Here is a 23746-nt window from a genome sequence, read left to right on the forward strand (position 1 = left end):
AAAATATACATTTATTTTTTTTTTACCAATTTTTGTGGGTATATACCATATTCAACTCTCTACAAAAACTTCCCTCCTCTTGAAAATCTAGTATATAAAGTAACCTTTTTTTCAAAAACTCCCACTGCCTTTGAAAAACACTATTTTTTTAATTATCATATAAATCATGTTTTTTTTAAAATCAATAATTTTCTTTTCACCCACCTAATAAGACAATCTAGTGGATACATAAAATTTGAAAAAATAATAAATAAAATAAAAAAGGAAATCATTAGCTTTATTTATTTATTTACATAAAAGATATTGTGGTTGTCCTTTGCAAGTCATTCTTTTTAGACCCCACATTGAAATTTCATCACTAGTTCCACACTAACGATAATTTATATATATATATGTGTCTCGAAATTTGATAACTCGTGAGAATTTAACTAACCTTTTATATTATCCTTTGTACATATATACTTTTTAACTAGGGTGGTTGATTGAGTCTTAACTCGATTAGTAGTGATGTTATTGTCAGCACAAGAACATGTGCATTAATTCGAATGTGCTGAAACACGTTTATCCTCCTATTTGAAGGTTGAGATGGGATTATGGGCAGCTTTTAAACATTGTATCAACTTATAAAAACTTTTAGATATATGGTTTAACAATTGAATTAGATTTTAAAAAAGAACTGTAAGTGCGAAGAATTTGATGTTTAGAAATTTAACACTCGAATATATATTTAATCCGGAACAAAAAGCTTGAGGAAATCAATATATATTAAGAAATTTTATTGTGTCAAAACTTGTTTGAAGTCGTGGTTAGTATTTTTGTCTAACAAGTAAATAAGATCACGAGCTCAAAATTCGAGATCACTATTATTTGAATTTAGCTCATTTCGATTATACCCCTCACTTTTAGGGTTTTAAATTCGAATATGATGGAAGAAAAATGAAAGAGTAGAAGAGCTTTGTCTCCATTTAAAAGTTTGAGTCTAGATTTGATCGGGATCTAACGTGATTATTGAATACATAAAAAAACTATTTTTTTTCTAGGAGATCATTATGTATATTTTAAATTTCCATTTAAAGTCGAATATGGAGGAAAAATAAAAGAGTCGGAAGAATTTTACCTCGATTTAAAAGTTCGACTCTAAATTTAATCGGAATCTAATACGAATATTCAATACTTAAAAAGAATTACTTTTTTTTTCCCTAAGAGATCATTATATATATTTTAAAACCCTAAAGGCAAAATACCACCGAAAGAGAGCATTTCTGAAACATTTTGATTTCAGAAACTTTTTAAGTCAAAAGAAAAACAAAAAAAGCATGCAGCCGGAGAATTTCGAGCTCTACCGTTTCCTCGCCGAAAACGGCGTCGGATCCTACGGCGGCTTTCCTTCCGGTTCCGAGTTTCCGGCTATGCAAAGCTTCTCCAGTTCCTCGACGTATTACCCTTTGGAGATGTCCGGTGTTACCACCGAAACGACACCGCATGATAAAGCACTTGCGGCGTTGAAGAACCACAAGGAGGCGGAGAAGCGGCGGAGAGAGAGAATTAACTCGCATCTCAACAGGCTTAGAGCCCTTCTCCCTTGTAATTCTAAGGTAATATATATATTAAATTACTTTTAATTTTTTTTTGGTGGCTATTTTCTGCATCGATGGAGCTACAGTGCTACACTGCGTGTGTTCATATATATATATATATAAGTTTTTAGGTAATTTGAAGCTTTAACACAATTGGGTTTTCGATGATGGACTGGAAACTTTTTTTTTTTAAATTTCATGCTTCGCAGTGGAATTTTGATGTCGTTTTCGGTATGAAAATATTTTTTTTCTTTGGTCAAATTCTGGTTTTAGTTCTTCTACTATGCTTGAATTTGTTTAGTCCTATGATAGTTTGGTGTGTGTACTTTTATCATGTCATTAATTAATTCATTAACTATTTTAGTTTGAACTAACTAATAACACTACATAAAATTATAGTAAAAGGAGAAAGTATGCAGAATTTAAATACAAGGATTAAATCCTCAATTTGATCATAATAAAAGGACCAAAACTATAATTTGAGCTTCTTTGTTGTTGTAAATTACTTAATTGTGTTAATTACTTTTCTAAAAAAAATATCAAATGGTTTTTCATTTTGATTCGTTTGTTTTGTATGCATGGTTGAACGTTGAGTTTTTCTCTTTGTAGACTGTTTGTTTACCGAGAAAAAAAAATAGTAGACATAGAAAATTTCGACTATTTACAGTCAAATATGACTTGACGTTTTCCTAACACAATTATTTCGAGTCGTTTCAGCTATTAATCATTGAAAATAATATTTTATATATAAATAGAAAGATTCCAAATTTCTTAATTAATCACCAATAATTACATATATATACATATATAGTGTTGTACTTATTTGTTTATTTTCCTGGGAAAAAAATTACTTTCCCTAGAAAATTTTAAGAGTTCTTTCAGATTCTAAAATCTTGGGATTCATTAAAGCTTTTGAAAGAAAAAAAAGGGTTCAAAACAGCTTTAAAAGGAAAGATTTCATTTATTTTTTCTCTAGGGCATGTAGGAAAGTGCATAAGCTTTTAAAGGAAACACATTTCATTTAAAGAAAATTATCGTTTTGGCCCTTTTACTATAATTAAATTTGAAATTCAATCCATGTACTTTAATTTGACATAATTATTGATTCTTTTTCGTTTTTTCTTTTTTAATAATGTCATTAGTTTGCCTAAATAGCTAACTTTTTTTATTAAAATATTGAATGCTGAAATGATTTTTTTGGTGATTGAATGGATATCTTAAGGAAAAATTTATAGTTTTTTTTTGTTAATTATTTATACTGATTAATAACATTATAAATAATAGAGGACTAAATCATGTCAAATTAAAAATAAGAATTAAATTTGAAATTTTAGTATAATAGAGGGACCAATGATAAATTTTGACCATATATAAGATATATTAGAAAAAAGATAATTATTTGGTACACATGGGATGAAAATTTTTAACTCTAAAAGCGAGGTTTAGATTTTGCCACATGTCTTATTTATTTATTTTTAAAAAATTTTAAATACCAACATTATTATTATCGATTTTTAATTGAATCGTTAGACTAATAGATTTCTAATCAACCGGTTGAACCGGCTTGTCTGATCCGATTTTTACGATCTTTTGTTTTTTTCTTCAGACAGACAAGGCTTCACTTCTAGCAAAGGTGGTCCAACGAGTAAAAGAACTAAAAGAGCAAGCCCTCGAGACAACTGAGCTCGACAACTTGCCATCGGAAACTGACGAGATCACTGTGCTCTCGTGCGATTACTCGGGCGACGGGAGGTTGATATTCAAGGCCTCGTTGTGTTGCGAGGACAGATCCGATCTTTTACCCGAATTAATCGACATCCTAAAGTCCTTACACTTGAAGACCCTGAAAGCCGAGATGGCGACGCTCGGTGGACGGATTCGCAACGTATTCATCGTATCTGCCGACAAGGATCATAGCATCGAGTCAGTCCATTTCTTACAAAATGCATTGAAATCTTTGCTTGAACGTTCCAATCCGAGTGATAGGTCTAAAAGGAGAAGAGTATTGGACCATAAAATAATAATGTAGTATTGACCATATATATAAATTATCCATAGCCATTGTTTAAAAGTATCATTTTCAAGGTTTTTTTTTTTTTTAGAGTGGGTTTTTTTTCCCTAGTGTGACATGTATTTTAATTCCATGGTGGGTTTTGTTTATTTTTGTGTTTTCTTTGGATGAAAAAGAAAAAATAGGGAAAAGAACTTTGTGTGTTGTAGAATTATTAGGGTTTTAGTGCCACTTTGCTCAGTTATATATAAATGTTCAAATTTTAATTTTCATCCTTGAGTTGTTCTCAATTTAGAGATTCAGTCCTTACTATTTTACATTGTTTTTAATACAAATTCCCAAATTGCTCACAAACCCCTAAATTGGAGGATAATACATGCTTAGACAAACAACCTCTCCAAGTTGTAACGACAATGATGGCAACTGAGCTAATATTCAATTGGTTTTATTTGACATTATTTAATCCTTATGATTTTATTAATTTAATGTATTTTTTTTGGTCTAAAAGTCAATCGATGTAGAATTTTCTTTTAAAAAACTTGTTGAGGGAGGGTGGCTCTTTCGTGATATGTTTTTGAAGTGTAATCTGTCGAACAACCAGCCGAGGCCCCAACAATTTTAAGGTATTGTCCTTATATTGGTGTTTTGGTTCCCTCATTTACCGAGAACCATGTAGAATTCGTAGAAGGGAAGCATCTCAGTTGGTGGAGATGTTAAAAAAGACTTTGATAATGCAATAAAATAATCACAAAATAAGAAAAATAAGAATATAGGTTTTACGTGGAAACCATTTCGGGGAAAAAAATCACGAGCAGAGAATAAGAAATTCACTAATGTTGAAAAATAAATTATACAAGAGGAGTTTCGACTACATCTATTTAAAGGTTGAAAAACTTTATTCTAATCAATGCCGAATAAAAGAAGTGTAGTTCTATACGGATTCTACATGTGTCACTGTTTTGCCTTGAGCCCCACAGAGATCCCCTTATTTTGTCACTGTATTTTATTTTTTTAACAATGATTTGTATCACACAACTCTAACAGCAGATACGAAGTATGACTTACAAAACTCAAAGGAAAAGTGACAGTATAGTGCATAGTGATAATTACGTACTCACTTGCATACTCGAACCACCAACCTAAGGCAATTTGTATGTAATAAATTAGCAAATCAACGGTTCAAGTTCACGAGTTTACTAACAATTGAAATAACTTTTCACAAAATTCCAACAAATTAAATTGAATTAAAAGGACTAATTCATCAATTTCCATAAAGTAAAGGGATGGAATTTTAGTAGTAAAAAAAGCAGCTGTTTGTGTGAGTTTCGATGAGTTTCGAAGATCACGTATTTTGTTTTCTGCACTGAGTTTGGAAAGATTTTAAAGCTTCTTCAACAATTCTATTTACACCCAAATTCCTTTTTTTTTAAATAAAATAAATTGAATTATTAAACTTTTTAGAGTATTAAAAATATAAGTTTTCATTAAATTAAAAGAATAAAAGGGTTAAATTAAAATATATATATTTAAAAGGGACTAAAAAAAATTGTACCATTTAATCAAGGGAGCGAAGCAAGGTAGTGAGTTCTAAACCGATGAACATACCTTTCTTGCTCTAGTATTGGTATGTATTTGTATCTGTGTATTTTAGTTTATTATTTCAGATTTATCGATATTTTTAAAAAAATATATTCAAATATATTTTAAATTATTGAACTTAATTAAATGATTATGTATTACGTATTATAAAATTAAAATAATTTTACATTAATCTTATTGAATTAAGAAAAAAATAATTTACATTTCCATCTAAAATATTTTCGTTTAAAATTTATTCAATAATGAATATAGATAGTCACTGGCGAAGTCAGAAAACTCTTTTTGGGAGGCCAAAATTAAATTTATATTTTTATGATAGTAAAAATATAATTCCATCATTTTAATAGTCTATATTTTTATATTTTTAAAAGGTTAAATCAAATTTTCATCATTTTTGGGGGGTAAAAGTATAATTTTACCATTACTAATTTAAAATTTTATAAATTATAAATGACCTAAATTAAAAATCTACCATTTTAGGGGAAGCCATGGCCCCCTAAGTCTCTTAGTGGCTCCGCCACTATAGATAGTGTGTGGTAACAAACTTATATTTTAATAGTATTGAACATGTGTTCGACTTTTAGATTTATATTTTTTAATTTTTCTAATTAAAAAAATATAATAATAATATTAATTATAGTTTAAAAAGTGGGTATTTTTATAATTTCGTAATTGAATTTGTAACCCGTGACATCAATTGAGTAAATTACTTAAATATAAGTTTTTTTATGGACTACTTAATATTTTTTAAAACTTTAATTGCATTTCATTTTCAAATATTTCTTCCAAACTTATTAATTTGAATAAAATATTTTTTTAAAAAAATTTTCAATTTCACATACACAAATTGGGTCTTGATTGTCTTTGGATTTTATTTTTATTTAATGGACCTTAGGCACCAATTACAGATCTTGTTTTGGACTTGGAGCCCAATTTTTGGACCAGCCCTTTTCCAATAATAATAATTATTCCATATTTTGAAAATTAAAAATTAAAAATATATATTAAAAAAACAAGAGAATAATAATGCATAAAATATATAACAATATCTAAAATTACCCATAGTCTCTCCCCAACCCATAAATAGGAGGAGAATGCGCTCCAACATACTCGAACTCATGTCTTCCTACATCGATGGCAATGTTATCAATTTGCAATGAGGTTTTGACTTGATGACAACGTTGGGGCTGTAAGAATTTTGAGATCCCAGATTCGAGTCTCACCCTATGTAAATATATAATTTTTCCTCTAATTTATTCCGGTTAATTAAATTAGTTATTGAGTTAAATATTATGATGAGTTGTATAATAATTTAGTACTATAATGCTTGACTAATGGTAGGTTTATAACTATTAAGTTATTACTTAAGTTTAAACTCTAGAGGGTTTTAGACTTTTTAGTACTAAAAAGTCTTGAAGACCCTACAAAGACCATATGATTATTGTCTATTAATGTAAGCTTTCTTCACATGAAAAATTAGTATGATTAGTGTTTCATCTTAAATTTATTTTAATTGTTAATTTATTTATTTGTGCATTATAATAGTTAATTGTTATCATAATTATATGTTAATTGTAATTATAATTTTAGTTTATGTATCAAGAATTAAACTGTATTTTGTCTCATTTTATTAAAAAAAAGGAGAAAATTAATCCTTGCACGTTATATTAAAAAGTAAAATTCGTCAATTTTTACTGTAAAAAAATCGGTCCATATACGTCAGCATGAGGTACATGTGTCACTATTTGATTACTTCGTCAGCTACGTCAAATTTCAACAGTACAAAATAAATTATTTTTTAATAAAAATGATCAATTTGCTCTTTGATCTAATATACATGTATAAAATGTAATCTGACTTCTAATATATAGACTTCCATAATACTTTTACCTAATTATACAGATTTAGGGGCTGACAAGGGTCTCGACTCCCTTAAAATGAAAATTTTTTCATTTATACCATTTATAATTTATAAAATTTTAAATTAGTAATGGTAAAATTGTAATTTACCCCCAAAAATAATAAAAATTTAATTTAATAATTTAAAAGTTATAAATATATAGGCTATTAAAATGACGAAATTTCATTTAAAATTTTTTATTTCGTTCTTGCCTCTTAAATCGTATCTCTATATCCGCCACTGCATATAAATATATCAATTGCAATTGTAATTAAATATTCGTATAATTATAATTACTTTTAAAAATAAAAAATAATATAAAATAAAACCAATAAAAAAAAAGGAGGAAGCGTGAATAAAGGGGGGCTGACAAGGAAAAAGGAAGGAATGATGGGGGTAATGAGGAAAAAAAAAGAAGAAGACAAAAGTGAAATGGAAAAATGACTTTGCTCACGTATATCAAAGGGAAAAAAACAAAAGAGAAAGAAAAGGGAAGGGGGGGACAAAAAGAAGAACAAAGTGAAAAAATGTCGGGAAGACGTGCCCAGTCTCTGTCCCTCTTTGTCTCCCATTTGCTTCTTCATTCTCTTATGGAATCATTGCTTCCATTCCCATGCCCTTTTTTCTTAAAGTATGTGCCATCTCTACATGCTTGCTATAAGGTTTTAGGGTCTTGATTTAATGTTTAATTGAGTATTTGAATTTTTTAAATTATAATTAAGCATTTCGTGTTTTTATTAGAGCGTACGTGTTAAACATTTATTGGACTATATGATGTCATTTGGTCCGAGTGTTAAATTGAACATTAAAATCAAATTGAGGTATCAAATGATATTATACGTAAGTTGTAAATCTGATCTTTGTACTTCTTAATAAAATTGACAAAACAAGCCCATGTGTCAATCCAAGCCTGGAATAATTCGCGGCTGAGATCGACCTAAACTCGAGCCTATAACAATTTGAGTCTAACTTGAGATATATTTGATTCAAAATAGAGTTGTTCATGAGTTGAGTTGAGTCTTAACAAAATTTTAGGCCTGATTGATATGTCCAGCCCAGAAAATGAACATAAATTTTTGTCCAAGCCCAACTTAGATTATAGATACTAAACTCCGGCCCGGCCCAACTCGTATTAAAATTTTTTTAAAATTATTTTATTATATAAAACAAATTTAAAAAAATATAATATATCAAATACACTAAAAACATTAAAACAAATGTTTCTCAATAAATTTTTAAAAGACATGTATCTGGGCCCAGGTGAAAAAAGCTTACCCGAGGCTCAACCTGTTTAGAAAATGGGCCTTTTTTTTTCTAAGCCTATATTTTTGTTCAATCCCTTCTATTTTTTGGGTGGACCTTTAGACCTAGTCGAGTGACCCGACTCACGAACAACTCTAATTCAAAATAAAAATAAAATCACAAGTAAACTAACATTAATAATTAATATAATTACATGATATTATTTAAAATATAAATAAAAATGATAATTATTTAATGTATTTGTAAATTATATTAAAAACTCATTAGCAATAAAAGTAAATATGAATATAAAATAATTTTTATACAATCATTATATATGTGTATTAAATATACAAAATTAATAATTATTTAATTTAAAAAAATTATTAATGAATGTATAAAATATATAAAGATATAATATATTACTTTAATAATATAATAACTTAAATATAGTAAATGGATTTTTATAATATTCAAAATTTATTAAAAATGATTCATTATGTTCCATTTCTACATGCTTGTTGTAACTAAGTATTTGATGGGTAAATTTTCTTTGTTAGTTGTTATTCTAGGCATAAGTTGTAGATTTAATTTACGTGCTTTAATTTGATATTTTTAATTAAATTGTTTAAAAAGGTTCAAGCTAATAAATCAGCACATGTTGATCCGAGCTTGTAACTATAGGAGTTCAGAAAAATTCGAGTCCGAAAAAACTCCAACTAAAGCAAAATTAAGAAGAATAATGTAAAGTCCGAATAACAAATATAATCAGTGCGACTCGAACTCGCATTACATCTAGGGTGGTAAATAACTTTTTATTGGGCTTAATGTTTAATTGGGCCAACTAAAAATCGAAATGAAAGGGAATACAAAAACAGAAATTTAATTATCAAAATGGGAAGAGCCCAGTTGGGGTTTGTATGTATTTCCAATTTTAATTTTATTCAGCTTAAATTGAATTGGACCTCAATGGTAGATTAAATAAATTATGTTAAATTTAGTCCTTTTGTTTTTTTAATTGAGCCCATTTTTTATTGGGTTTTAGACAAATTGATGTTAAAATTTTGTTTGAAAGAATAGTTTTAGGGTGAGTTTGGATGGGCGATGCGTTTACCTGCAGTTAGTGTAAAAACAGCGGTAGCGGTGAGATTAGATATTGTAGCATACTGCAGCGTGAGACAAAAAGTAAGCTAAACGCACCGCACCCAATCGCCCCTCCAAACTTACCCTTAGTTATAAATATAAAAATTGAAATGGTTACAATCTCCCCTGCCATTTAAAATAAAAAAAGATTGTACATGATGAATTGCATTAGGTGCAAAATCATTTTAATCTCATATATATATACATATATATAACTCTTCCATGCTATAGAGTAATCCCCAAAATTTTTAAATCGAATAATACTATACATATAGTGCATTCGAATCCGTACCTTCTTAAATGTTACAACGACAATAATAATGTCAACTAAACTTAAGTTCAATCGGTAAATCTCTTTCTTTTTATGAAACAAATAATATTTTAATGTTTTTTCTAATGGATAGGAATGATAAAATAACTTGAACCCGTAGTGTTTTAACATGGCTCCACCTTATACAAGTGTTCAAAAAAGAAAGGTTCGAGGTGGGATGGGGTAGTTTTGCAATTATAATGTTTTGGGTTGAGGTTTCGATAAAATCTATACTCTTGAAAATTTTATCAGAATACTCCTCTTTTAATTTTATATATTTTTAATTATATTTTTATAAGATTTTAAAATATGTTAACTATTTTTTATATATTTTAATTAGACATTTTAGATTTTTATATGATTTTAAAATGCATGAGAAGTTATTTATTGTTCATAAAATTATCGTATTATTTATACAATATTAAAAAATAATATATAATTATATTAACAAATATAAAACAAATATCCTAAAATTAATATATTATTATTAATGCATAAAAACATTTTCTTAAACTTATGTACGAGTATATTTAGAAAGTCATGAGGTGATTAGATCTGAGCATAAGTCCTCATCCTCCGCTAAAAGTTAGAGAGTGTAATTTGAGCACTTTAGTTACACTCAATTCAATAATACCCACTAATTATAATTGTTACCCAAATATATCATGCGTGTGTAACCATGAGTAATACACCCTAAATCAATTCGAGTTTAAAACACAATTAATACAGATAGTATTTGTTATACGTCTACCATAGGCCTCCTTGTCATAGCAATTGACCATCCTAAAAACATGATGACACAACATCACTAGTGCATTGCTTGAGAAATTAACCTAGCTTAACGCCATCACTTAAACATCATACTTAAAGAGTACATGATTTGTAGAAAATATATTAAGAAAGACCTCTAATCGCATTCATCAATCTATCACATCCGACAAACTTCTCATATGATATTTTTAGGCGATTTCAACAATGCCTTAAGTTGATATACGTCACTCTATTATTGCGCTCATGGAAGGAAACTCAAGTGGATGAGAATTATGCTTAGGCTCTATTCTCTTATAAATACTTCTCATCATCAAGAGAAATGGGACACGAGAACAACACATAATCCTTTTTGCTACATGAATTCTCCACTCGACTCATTCACTCAAAATTTAAAATTTAATATATTTTTTTTATATATATTTTGAAGTGTGAACTGGCTTCATACAAGTAGCTCTCTACATCTCAAACCATCTTAATACATGTCGCTAACATTTGTATTGTATCGATATAAAAATCAAGTCAAAATCAAAACAACTAAAAAACCACCAGCTGGTTGAGGCCGATTGTCGTGAATAATTAAATGGGAAAAGGATAAAATTTTGATATTGAGATTTAAAAAAGAAAAAAATTAGCGACCGTACATTAATGAAGTGGTGCCCGCCTGCCAGCCGCCTCCCATTCAACCCGAAAGCTCTTAATGGGCCCCATTTTCCGGCCCAACCTCCGAAATCAGACTGACCCAACCCGAGCCGATTCGTTAACAGTCAAATAAATCCAGCACGTACGACGAACTTATCCGCACGTGTCATTCGCGTTCTTCGTACTTTAAAAGCACCTTCGCTGTCAATGCTTATTCAAACGCAAAAATTTGAAAGGAAAAAAAAAAAGAGCTAATCAGATTTTCTCGCCGGAATATTCCTTTTTTATTTTCAGGTGAGACTCCTGTTATATATAATTTCAATTATACAAATAATAAAGGAAAAAAAAATAAAGATGATTGATTTGTTTTTTGTTGACATTCGAATTAGGAATTATGTATATATATTTGAATTGATTTTTTTTTCTTTTTGTTTCAAATGAAGTTGGACTGTTGTCTTTTGAGTGTGGAATGAGTTCAGTTCATGTTTGGTTACTGTGAAAGTGAAGGAAAATAGGATGAAAATGGAAAGTTGAAACGATTGTTTCACTGTGCAAAAATAACTTGATTTAATCATCTGAGTGTTCAGTTTGAATGTTAAAAATGGAACAGTTAGGTATTGTTTGGTAAATGATAAGCGATTCTCAATGCGTTTGGTTTCTCATTTTGGAGATTAAGCTTGATTGATTGTTTTCAATAATATATACTACTTATGAGTTAAAGCAATGCTATTTTTTTCCCATCATTTGACCACTATGAGTTCAGTTCCTGTTTGGTTACCGAGAAAGTGAAGGAACATGGAAAGTTGAAACATTGTTTCACTGTGCAAAAGAACCTGGTTTTGTCATCTGAGTGTTCAGTAAAGGGTAGTATTTTTATTTCCATTGTTTTTGAATGTTAAAAATGGAACAGTTAGGTGTTGTTTGGTGAACGATAAGTAACTCTCAATGCGTTTGGTTTCTTATTCTGGAGATTAAGCTTAATGAATTATTTTCAATAATATATACTACTTAATGTGTTACGGCAATGTTTTCTTTTCATCATTTGACTGCTATGAGTTCACTTCCTGTTTGGTTACCGAGAAAGTGAAGGAAAATGGAAAGTTGAAATGATTGTTTTACTGTTCACAAGAACCTGCTTTTGTTATCTGACTTAAGGTTAGTATTTTATTTTCATTGGTTTTGAATGTTAAAAATGGAACGGTTAGGTGTTGTTTGGTAAATGATAAGTAATTCTCAATGCATTTGGTTTCTCAATTTGGAGATAAGTTTTATTGGTTATTTTTGTCAACATATAATACTTAGACTCAATTGGTTATTGGCGGAATAACACGAGGAAAAAACTTATTTAATATATATGTGTTAAAATAGTTGACATAAATAAAGAATAATTATACAAATTTATACTTGAAATTAGAAGGATGAGTAAAACTCTTGTAGAAAATAAGATCTCTTCAAAATAAGAAAAAAATGTCCCTTCTCTTTACCATAAAAAGGTTACGTGAGTGGTTAAAAATTAGCAATTATAATTAGTTTATTGTTAACTCATTACTCAAACATATGGAAAAAATAATACTCCTACCTAATGTAGCAATAATGCGTTAAGGCAGTGCTAATTTCTTTTCATCATTTGACTACATTACCTTATATTTTTTACTGCAATGAGTTCACTTCCTGTTTTGTTACCAAGAAAGTAAAGGAAAATTGGAGGAAAAGGGAAAGTTGAAACGATCATTTCACTGTGCAAAAGAACCTGGTTTTGTCATCCGAGTGTTCACTAAAGGGTAGTATCATGTTTTCTTTGGTTTTAAATGTTACAAATGAGTTCACTTCCTGTTTGGTTACTGAGAAAGTAAAGGAAAATTGGAGGAAAATGGAAAGTTGAAATGATTGTTTCACTGTGAAAATGAACCTGCTTTTGTCATCTGAGTTCAGCAAAGGGTAGTGTTTTGTTTTCAGTGGTTTTGAATGTTAAAAATGGAATAGTTAGGTGTTACTTGGTGAATGATAAGTAATGCTCAATGCATTTGGTTTCTCATTTAGGAGATTGAGCTTTAATTGGTTATTTTCATTAGCATATAGTACTTGATGCAATAAGGCAATGCTATTTTTTTCATCCCTTGCCGACAATGAGTTCACTTCCTTTTGTGGTTACCTAGAAAGTAAAGGAAAATTGGAGGAGAAAAGAACTTGCTTTTGTTCATTTGACACTAGTGCGTAATATTAAAAATGTTAAAAATGGAATAATTAGGTGTTGTTTTGTAAATGATAAGTAATTCTTTTCATCAGTTTTGAATGTTAAAAATGGAATAATTAGGTGTTGTTTTGTAAATGATAAGTAATTCTCGATGCGATTGGTTTCTCAATTTGGAGATCACCTTTAATTGCTTACTAGAATTAACATATAGTACTTAATGCATTCAAGCGATGCATCATTGACTATTAGCTTATATTCTCTCTCATTACACTTTGGCTGTGGTTACTGGTTAATATACTAATCTAATCCTGATTTTTGCAGTTGAGTGAAACAAAAGAAGGGTTAAATTCTAATACAAACCATCGTTTGTGTTTGTCTGTTGTCATGCACCTCATTCGTGAGAATCTATTTATTGGAAACATAGGGGATGCTGCACAAGTTCTTCAAAATGGTAGCTCGGAGATCACTCACATTCTATCAGTTTTGAGCTCTGCGTCAATATCGTTTTTCTCTGAATGGCGTAGTGGTATCACAATCCCAACCGAGGAAATCAAAAAGGTTTTTGTAGGTGGGTCTGGTGATGCTGCTGCAGCTCCTGAGGGTCATTCGGGTGATGGTTCTAAGAGTTGTTTGTCTCCCCAGAAGCTGTTGTACTTGTTGGAATATGCTGGGAAGGATTTAAAGCTGGTGAGAATGGCGGTGCCGATTAGAGATATGGAGAGCGAAAATTTGTTGGATTACCTAGATGCGTGTATTGATTTCATTGATCGAAGCAGAAAAGAGGGATCTGTTTTGGTGCATTGCTTTGCTGGAGTGTCAAGAAGGTAACGGCACATCCTTTAATGTCATATTCTGATGCTAGTTTAGTAGGCTACTCCACTTGGAATACTAGTTTGAGAACACGGATGATTGCATGAAACTTTGCTGAATAACTTATCAAATCTGGTCATTGAGAAGAGAGGGAATGAACACCGTAGTTTTTATTTTTTTGGGATAAAGCAACATTTAGTCCTTGAACTTGGTAACTTTTTCCAACTTAGACCTTGAACCTTTTTTGGTCCACATTAGGCCTAGAACTTAGCAATTTTTCCCTATTTGGACCTTGAACTTGGATTCCTTTTAAGGTTTGATGATGTGGCACAATCTTAGAGTGTCACCTCATCACACTTTTATGGAATACAAGTTAGTGACCAAATTGGGAAAAGCTAAGTTCTAAGACTAATGTAGACCAAAAAAAAAAGTTCAGGGACCCAGGTGGGAAAAGTTGTCAAGTTCAGGGACTAAATGTTACTTTATCCTTTTCTTTTATTCAGTTCATGTTTTTGGATTCTGTAACAAAGATGTACAAGTTTCAAATACTTATATTTAGGATAGTGCTTCCTTTACAACATAAGCTTCGTAATACTCATCAATAACTGTATTCTATTAAAACTTTAATTTTTTAGCATTAATATCGATCTACTATGATTTGCCTCGAGCTCATTCACATCATGCAAGTTTAGGGAACTAATGGCTTCATTATTTAGTTCAATCGGTCCCCAAAGTTATTTTGGTGCAACTTCCTATGGCAAAAAGTGTATATTATATATTCCTGTCAAATATTGTTTTTATGTTACTTTCCAATGTTTATAAGAAATTTTTTGAACGTGCCTTAAGCCTTAAGGATTTACACCTTATTTGCATGTTTGTGTGCAGTGCGGCTATAATTATGGCATATTTGATGAGAACCGAGCAACTATCTAAAGAAGGTTTGAACAAATCTGCTGTTTATTTGGGAGTAATGTGGGTCCAAATATCATACATGCTGGTTGCTACTATTACTTTTTTCACATTTTAGACATTAGGATGCGATCTCGTTTCTTTTGACTGGTGAGATCGAAATTACTTCGTATATTATATTTATATGGAACTTATACACATTATCCTCTTGTTCCTTTTTCACCTTTTGCATTTTCTGTTCTTGCAGATGCGCTTGAATCTCTAAAGCAAAGCTGTGAGTTTGTTTGCCCTAATGATGGGTTTTTAGAGCAGGTAATGCTAAGGAACTACGTAAAATTAATTTATTTATATTTTGAGGCATATCATTGCGGCTGTATGCTTCTAGTTTTTGAAGAGTTTCTGTTTTATCCACCATTGCAGTTGAAAATGTTTGAGGAAATGGATTACAAGGTCGATCATGCTAGCACAATATACAAGCGGTTTCGCTTGAAAGTGTTGGGTACATCCCCCTCTCTAAACATTTTAATTTAATCTTTCTTGATCTTTCCTATTATTTTGTAGAATATGATTCTGATTTATTTTACTCGAGTTTTTGTAGTCTATTCTGGCATCTCGAGTTGCAAAACATAGAGAGAAAATCATCGTCTTTAGCAGATGAATGGTGATGGCTGTATAGAACAACTATTACGGGTTGAGTCAAACAACAAAATAATAGTTGAACTAATTTTTGCATAATTGTGGTTAGTCTGGCCATGATCCAAGCAGAACCGGACCCACTAGTTGAACCAGTGGTCCGGCTGGTGGTATATAACTGAATCTAAAGCAAAACGCTATGAACTAGTAAAAACCAGAAACCGCTGCCAAAAAACAGGCGGTTTATCCTGTTATATATATTTATGAATTTTTTAATTATTGCTAAACCGGGGATTCAACTGGTATATGGTAACCATCTACTAGTGTATAGAATCTCTTTTAAGATTGTCATCATTGAGATACGTTTTCTCTGTACCTTGCTTTCAGGTGATTGTTATAATCGTGGTGAGAAAATCGACAGTTCTAAATTAGGTGCAGATCCCGGCTTGCCTATTGAAAGTTCCTCGGTTATAGAGGCAACTCCAAAAGAAGGTATCAACCGTACTGCATACCGCTGCAAGAAATGCCGAAGACTTGTAGCATTGCAGGATAACGTTGTCGATCATACTCCAGGTGAAGGTGAGTCATCTTTTGAGTGGCACAAACGGAGAAGCGGTAACCCTTTCAACAAGTCTTCTCAAACCGAGTGTTCATCGGTGTTTGTCGAACCCTTACGGTGGATGACAGCTGGTAAGAATACGCTTCTCATTTTATGCTAGTGCATACTCGATTAGGTTGATGACTTTTTTCGATGTCCAAAAACAGTTGAAGAAGGCGCTATTGAAGGGAAGTTGTCGTGCGCTCATTGTGATGCTCGCTTAGGTTATTTCAATTGGTCAGGAATCCAATGCAGTTGCGGAAGCTGGATTACCCCTGCCTTTCAGCTGCACAAGTGCCGAGTCGATATCAGCACCGTGTAGTATCATTATCCGCCATAGCTCTAAACCGAATCACTCGCCGGCTCCCGGCCAGTGTTTCTAATAAGAACTATATATGACTGGAATTTCTCTTGCACAAAAAGTCTATGAGATGTTCATATATGGACCAACAATTATGTAAGAGAAAAAAAAAACCAATGAGTTGTTCAAAGCTTTAAAGTTTTGAGGGACTGTCTGAATAATTTGAGAGATTGTATGATATGTGCAGTCTTTGCATTGTGGTGCACAGTTGAATTATTATTTTATAATGGTTTAGACATCATATGTTTTGTCTTATTATTAGACTTCTCCATACATCTCACCTAAAAATCCATTTTTTATTATTCATATATTATCAAATATTTATAATATTGATTTCTTTATATTTTAATAGTTAAATTTGAATAATCAAATTTTAATTGTTTAATTTTAATTTGTCAAGTTGGACCGAAGTGAAAACCATCTTATCTAAAATCTTGTTCGAACGAGGAATTTAACCCTTAAATAAGCCCATGTATGAAGCATACATGTTTTGGATTGAACTACCTATAATCTTCCCCTTGGTTAAATGAGGTATTATCATCTGTTTTAGTCCCTTCTATTTGTCAAGCATTTATTTTAAGCTATTTTTAATATAATTTTTACGGTAATGTTTAAGGTGAGATGCTACTATAGTGAGATCTTGTGGAGTTCTTTTTAAACCAACGATTGTGGTTAAAAGACAGAAATAAAAAGACTATACCCATTTGATCAAGCCATGTTAAAGTTTAAAAAATTGTACTAGTGACTTAGGGACCTATTAAATCGGTTACCGCTTTCTCTAAAAATCAATTTCTCTCATTTAATGTTGAAATCAGTTGAATTGGTTAAAAGCTAATTTCATGTTTCTTAATACAATTCTTACATGACATGATCAACGGTAGCTTGGTTTTTTTTTTGTTTTTTACTTTTTATTTCAACAATCGATTTAAAAGGATTCCACTATAATGATTATTTTAAATAGATGCCACCTTTACCTTTAGCCTCCTCAGAATTGGCTTCGACCCTGGAACTACCCAGAGAATCGAGATTTTCCACATAATATCTAAACTTTTTCCTTTCTATATTGAAAGAACCAAGCAATAAGCAACAATTATAAATGAGTGGCGGAGCATCGAAAAGCTTGTACTCAAACCAGCGATTAACATTAGTCTCGAGTCTAATCTCCCGTATATCTCTTTCAAATTGAACTACCCTAAGAACCTTGTATGAAGCAACCTACAACAATTTTAAAGTGTGTGTCTACTAAACCATAAATAGAATGGCAAAAGACTTATATTCTACTCTCCAACTAATATCAATTTCAAATTCAATCCCTAAACCACCCTTGTGTTGATCAATAGCGTGTACATAAATGGTATACTTATTTAATTTAATTTTTTTTCCATGTATTAGAAAATCATAAGGTAAAAATTATTAAAATTTCAAATAAGAAATAGCAATTAAGTCCCTAAATTTTACAGTCTCTAAAACTAAGACCTTTCTATTTTATGGCTTTTAAAACTGTTTTCTCATTCACAATTGAAGGAGAAAAAAAAAGTGCTAATGGAATATATTTACAAAGGATGGAAAGGGCAGTGTCATTATATCGAAAATACACTGTCAGTGGCAAGCAAAAATTTCCCTAAGTAGTATATATATGTATATATATATTATTCTATGACTTGGTTAGGCCAAAGGCTTTGCCACATAGAAATCTCTTGTTGATTATAAAGCTTTCTAATGCCACCATAAAACCCATCACCTTCATTGCCTACTTCTCTATGATTTTCCCTATTTATCATTGTTTTTCTCCATCTTGAACTTGAAGGATATTGCTTGAATTCTAGCATCACAGTATCTGTGTCAAACAAAAACACAAATGTTATTTGCTTTGAAACTCCAGGTTAGAGCATCTACAGGTAGGACCAAGCCAGAAGTTTACTTTTAGGGGGGCAAAATTAAATTATAAAATTTTAAAGAGATCAAAGTACAATTTTACCTTTGTATATGCTTGTTATTTTAGAATTCTAAAGAGATTAGATTGAAAATTTTTCATTTGGTGGGGGTAAAGTGTTTTTTTTACCATTAAACTAACTTATAATTTTAAAAACTTCAAGGGACTAAAATAATCATTTTGCCCCGTCCCTGTATATAAGGGTAAAGCTAGAAATTATGTATTGAGGGTCAATCTAAAGTTGAAATTTCGGGGGAACAAAGAAAAAAATGTTATAATGATTTAAATTGAATAAATAATTCTTTGGAAGGGTCAAAAATGCAATTTTTTTCATTTGGTCAAAGCTCAAAAGAGTTAAAATTGAAGTCTAAATTTGCAAGAGAGACTAAAAGGGAAATCATCTCATTTAACCAAGGGTGAGTTTGGAATTGGAAGGGCGGTGTGTTTACCTACGGCTAGTATAAAAACAACGGTGATGGTATTTATAGTGTGAGACAAAAAATTATGATAAACGTACTGCACCACATCACCCATCCAAACTCACACTAAATCCCTTAGCTTCATCCTAAGCATTGCTAGTTATGTTGCTCGGACTTTTTATTTTTCTTAGAGTTTTCGAGTTCCCAAAGAGATCAAAATATGGGGTCCTTTACTATACTTAAATATGGGGTTTAGTTCCATACTTTAACATGACTTTCATTTTAAAGAAAAATAATGGTGTTTACTATTTAAACTAAAAAAAATGAAACTTTAACAAAATCGAATATAATAGAGTGATTAAAATCATAATTTAATCATATGAAAAAATTCGTATTTGACATTTACATCCAAATACAATTATAATAGATTCGGGGCAAAAAGATAAAAATAGCATTTTTCCCAAAATAAAATGCTAAAAAAATGTTAGGAAGAAAAATCCAAATTTCTTTCCCATTTTAGATTAAAAAAAATCTATCAAAAGAAATGAGAAAAATGGTTTTATTGTGGAAAACCCATCATTTTCAATCTAAATAAAATAATGAAAAATCATTTTCTTTTTAGCTATCATCCATAGTTTAAAAAAAGCACCCATTTTGACATCTTTTCTCACTTTAAATAAAGGACTTAAATATGCTAACAAGAGAATGTTGGTCTTAAAAACATTAAAAAATTTATCAGTTACATGGAAGTTATCGACATAATATTATGTTAAGACTTTCTTCGGGTCAGGTCCATCAAAAATGAAAATTTCTTTATATAGTCCTTTTAGTTTTTAAAAATTATAAGTTAATGTGATGATTAAATTATCTTTTGACCCTCAAAAAATTATATTCATTTTTTATATTTAAAACAATTTTCTAACTTTAACAATAAAAATGAACTTAAAAAAGAGTATTGAGTCTCAAAATGGTAAAATTGCTTCTAAAATCTTTTAAAAATTATAAAATTATAAACTAATATAATAATTAAAACACCCCAAATTTTTAATCCCTTTTATAGAAAAAGAAAAAGGCAAATCGAGTGATTTTTCTTACCTGTATCTTGACAACGGCAGTGATATTCATTTCCATTGCATGATTCCATGTGACCGACCACACCATACCACCACCCTACAAGAATTTAAGCTCAAATTTTTTACCACTAGATTAAGAAATTCGATGTAGTTTAAGTAAAATTTTAATAAAGATAGTATTAGGAGAGTTTTTTTTCCGTTTGGGGTTCAACCAAATTGTACTTTGAAATAGTCAGAATTTAATATGATTATCGAATACGGAAAGTTCTCGAATTTACGGCAAATTAGAGTTTATATTATTGGGAAACTCACCATAGGGGAATTCTCTGTTTCTTCTCCATTGGATCTCGATATGATCACCGGGTTTTAAGTCAAATAATGAGTTGGAAATGTGAAGATCATATGAGCAAGTATCGACCGGCGGCGCTCTTAGCCTATCCCATGATATGTTCTGCTCTGTTGTTTGCCGGACGTGAGGCGAGTATCTGAAAAGTACAAAAATCCGACCTCATTGAGCTTATATATTAAATTCGGGATTTAAATTGTGATCACAGTTATATTATTAACTTATATTTATAACAATCGTAAATGTAACGAATATTATCATGATAAATTATAAGAACTCTCATTTTCCGTGAAATAATGTACAACATTTAATCCAAACATACTCGTATCCAACAAATACAATAATCCGAAACTCGCATACCGAATCCGTGTAACATAGGGTATAAATTTCCATACCTTGCTTGAAAGGTGTCAGTTTTGGAATCATAGCTAAGTTTAGCATCATAACATGATAGCAAAAACCCAGCATGTCCATTCTGCAAAAATAAAATAAAAAATTAAATTAAAATATTGACCACTAATGAATGTTTTATTACTATTGCTATTACTATTATTTAAATAGAGATAAAAATGGGGCGGGACGAGACGAGACGGATTCTTACCTACGATCTCGACTTAATATGCCTCAATAGAATCCGATTCGAAATTAAATATTAATTTACTTCGAACCCAATTTGAAAATATGCATAATTTTTATTTTTATTAACCAAAACACAAGGGCAGAGGGAGAGAGACAGTGGTCTTGACCCCAAAATTAAAAATTCTCTTAATTCTTTTTAATTTTTAAAATATTATAAGTTAATATAATGGTAAATTGTATTTTGATCCTTCAAATATTTTTTATTTATTTTTGACCCTTAAAACAATTTTCTCCCCTACCAAAACAGAATAATAATTTTAAATATTTTTAATTATACTAGTAATTATTTTTTCTAAGTACATTTATACTTAAAGCAAATATTAATATAAAACTTTAATATCATATATTTTAAATCAATATTATATATAAAAATATTTTGATAATTATCCTTTCTAAACTCAATCCAACCCGCCCAAAACTCGATTTAAGAAAAAAACGACCCTATTAAATTGGGTCGGATCAGGTCGAGTCTGGGTTTTCTTTTTTCATCACTATATTTAACAAATATATGAAGAAAAAATAATTAATTACTAAAAATATCTTAGTAATTATCTCGAAACATGTTTTCCTAAATTCGACCCAACCGGCTCAAAACTCGATTTAAAAAGAAAAGAAAAAGACAATCGGATTGAATCGGGTCGGGTTTTTTTCATCCCTACATTTAACAACTATACGAAGAAAAATTAATTAAATTAAATTAATTAATTACCTCTCTATTATAGACTTGAGCAGGGAACGAAAATCTACCAGTTTCCAAAGCCAAATACCAAGCCATGATCGAATCAACAGCCAATCCGCCATTTTTCAGCTCTTTTTGAGCTCTGGGTTTAATGTTAAACCAAGAAAGGAATGGCCAAATTTTAGCAACAGATTCAAACGACAAATTGCTTTGATTCCTTTGATTATTCAACAGATTGGATCTATTTTGCAAAGCAATATACCATTGCCATTCTCTATAAGCAGCATCTCCAATCACTTTCCCCCATTTCCCTTTCATCCTTTTCGCCCAAATATAGTCACTCACACACCGTTCTCTCAAAGAAGAACAAACACCAGACATGGCACAAAGCTCCGCCGGTTGAAGACGGTCGAAAATGCAGTCCAGTACGAGCTCGGGCAAGTCCAGCAACGACGGAGACGGCGTCGTTTTGTTGTGATCTTCTTTTTGGTTCTCCGTTGATGACGACCATACGAGGTTTTTTGCTTTGGGTTTGAGCTTCTTTAATGGCATGGTGGAGGTGAAGATTTGAAGGGTACCTTTTTGGAACCATGAGGTCATGAAAGTGGTGGTGAACGCTTCGTACCATGGCGGGAACAACCGCCGTTCACGGTGGTGATGTTGGTGCTTGGAAGATAATGATTTGGATAAAAGAATGAAGGAGAAACATGAAATCAATAGAAAAAGCATTGTTGGGGTTTTCTGAAAATGGAAATTTCAAAAGGCTCAAAGCAATGAAGAAGATGAAGAAGGAAATATGTAAAATGCAAAGCGCAAACACAAGGTTTTAAATAAAGAGATTTCATATTATATTATATAATATATATATACTAGGAGGTATTTATATTATTATTTTATGTTGGTTGGTGTGTGTTTCATCACTTTGATCATTAGTTTGGTGAAATTGGATTTTGGTCCTCCTTTTATCTTAAAATTTGAGATTTAATTTCTACATTTTAATATGATACGGTTTGATTTTTTTATTTTTATAATATCATTAATTAGTCTAAATAATTAACACGGTTAACTATTCTAGTTTAAATTGTTAATTTTGTTTATTATATCACTTGGCAGCGCCCAGCCCCCTTAAAATAGAAATTTTTTCATTTAGACCTTTTAAAATTTTTAAAATTTTAAATTAGTAAAAGTAAAATTACACTTCAGCCCCTTAAAAATGATAAAAATTTGATTTAATCCTTTAAAAGTTATAAAGATATAGGCTATTAAAATGGTGAAATTGTATTTTTACTATTGTAAAAATTATAATTTAATTTCGACCCCCTAAAAAAATTTTCTGGCTTTGCCCCTATTTAAAATGATTATGTAATTTTTTTAAAAAACTATCTAATTCAACTTACCATTGTTGGTTAGGGTTGAGAGGAATAAAAATAAATCGATTTTGACTTATAGTGTTTGATTCGGTTTTAGTTCGAGTTTATTAAGTTCATTTGGTTTAAGTTCGATTATGGGTTCATAAGTTGAAAAATTGTCATTATCTAATTCGAACTAGTTTTTTCATTTTATTTATAATTAATTTTTATATTATAAAATAAAATGTTTCATATCTAAATTACTTGAAATAAATTCAAAACACCATGTATAAGCAAATTGACTAAACTGGTTCGACCGTGAAATTCAATTCGATTCAATTTACTTAGCTTTTATATTCCGTTCAATCCCAACACGAATTTTTAAAATAAAAATATCGCATAAAAACCGTCATTTTCTTTCAAAATCGGTTCGAATCAAACCATTATCACCCATACGCATCACATCAAAAGAGATGCTTTTAGGCAAGAAAAAAAAAGTCAACATTTTAACCAAAAGCTATCATCGATGTTAACTATTTCGATTAATTAATAACATTTAAACAGACTAAATTATATCAAAATACAATATAATAACTAAATTTCAAGTTTAA

General features: G+C 30.3%; 3 protein-coding genes across 3 annotated transcripts; 2 read left to right on the top strand and 1 right to left on the bottom strand.

Annotated features, from left to right (window-relative positions):
* The first annotated feature begins 1229 nt into the window (after nucleotides 1-1229).
* Nucleotides 1230-3860, top strand: LOC107925712 (transcription factor bHLH106). The gene is made up of 2 exons (XM_016856428.2): nucleotides 1230-1595; nucleotides 3184-3860. Exons 1-2 carry the CDS (start codon nucleotides 1317-1319, stop codon nucleotides 3604-3606), a joined length of 702 nt encoding a protein of 233 aa, XP_016711917.2. The 5' UTR covers nucleotides 1230-1316; the 3' UTR covers nucleotides 3607-3860.
* A 7541-nt stretch (nucleotides 3861-11401) lies between these two features.
* Nucleotides 11402-16938, top strand: LOC121223516 (dual specificity protein phosphatase 12). Its single transcript, XM_041105095.1, has 7 exons — nucleotides 11402-11486; nucleotides 13708-14210; nucleotides 15082-15134; nucleotides 15353-15417; nucleotides 15526-15604; nucleotides 16126-16428; nucleotides 16504-16938. The coding sequence occupies exons 2-7, from the start codon at nucleotides 13771-13773 to the stop codon at nucleotides 16656-16658; spliced, it is 1095 nt and encodes a 364-aa protein (XP_040961029.1). The 5' UTR covers nucleotides 11402-11486; nucleotides 13708-13770; the 3' UTR covers nucleotides 16659-16938.
* Nucleotides 16939-18085: 1147 nt separating this feature from the next.
* LOC107925938 (F-box protein At2g26850) lies at nucleotides 18086-22641 on the bottom strand. Its single transcript, XM_016856699.2, has 5 exons — nucleotides 21817-22641; nucleotides 20864-20943; nucleotides 20435-20607; nucleotides 20145-20219; nucleotides 18086-18534 (listed from the first exon to the last, which is right to left on the bottom strand). The coding sequence occupies exons 1-5, from the start codon at nucleotides 22513-22515 to the stop codon at nucleotides 18347-18349; spliced, it is 1215 nt and encodes a 404-aa protein (XP_016712188.1). The 5' UTR covers nucleotides 22516-22641; the 3' UTR covers nucleotides 18086-18346.
* Nucleotides 22642-23746: the final 1105 nt, after the last annotated feature.

The sequence above is a fragment of the Gossypium hirsutum genome, chromosome D11, assembly GCF_007990345.1.
Source record: "Gossypium hirsutum isolate 1008001.06 chromosome D11, Gossypium_hirsutum_v2.1, whole genome shotgun sequence".
In the NCBI taxonomy this organism is placed as follows: domain Eukaryota; kingdom Viridiplantae; phylum Streptophyta; class Magnoliopsida; order Malvales; family Malvaceae; genus Gossypium; species Gossypium hirsutum.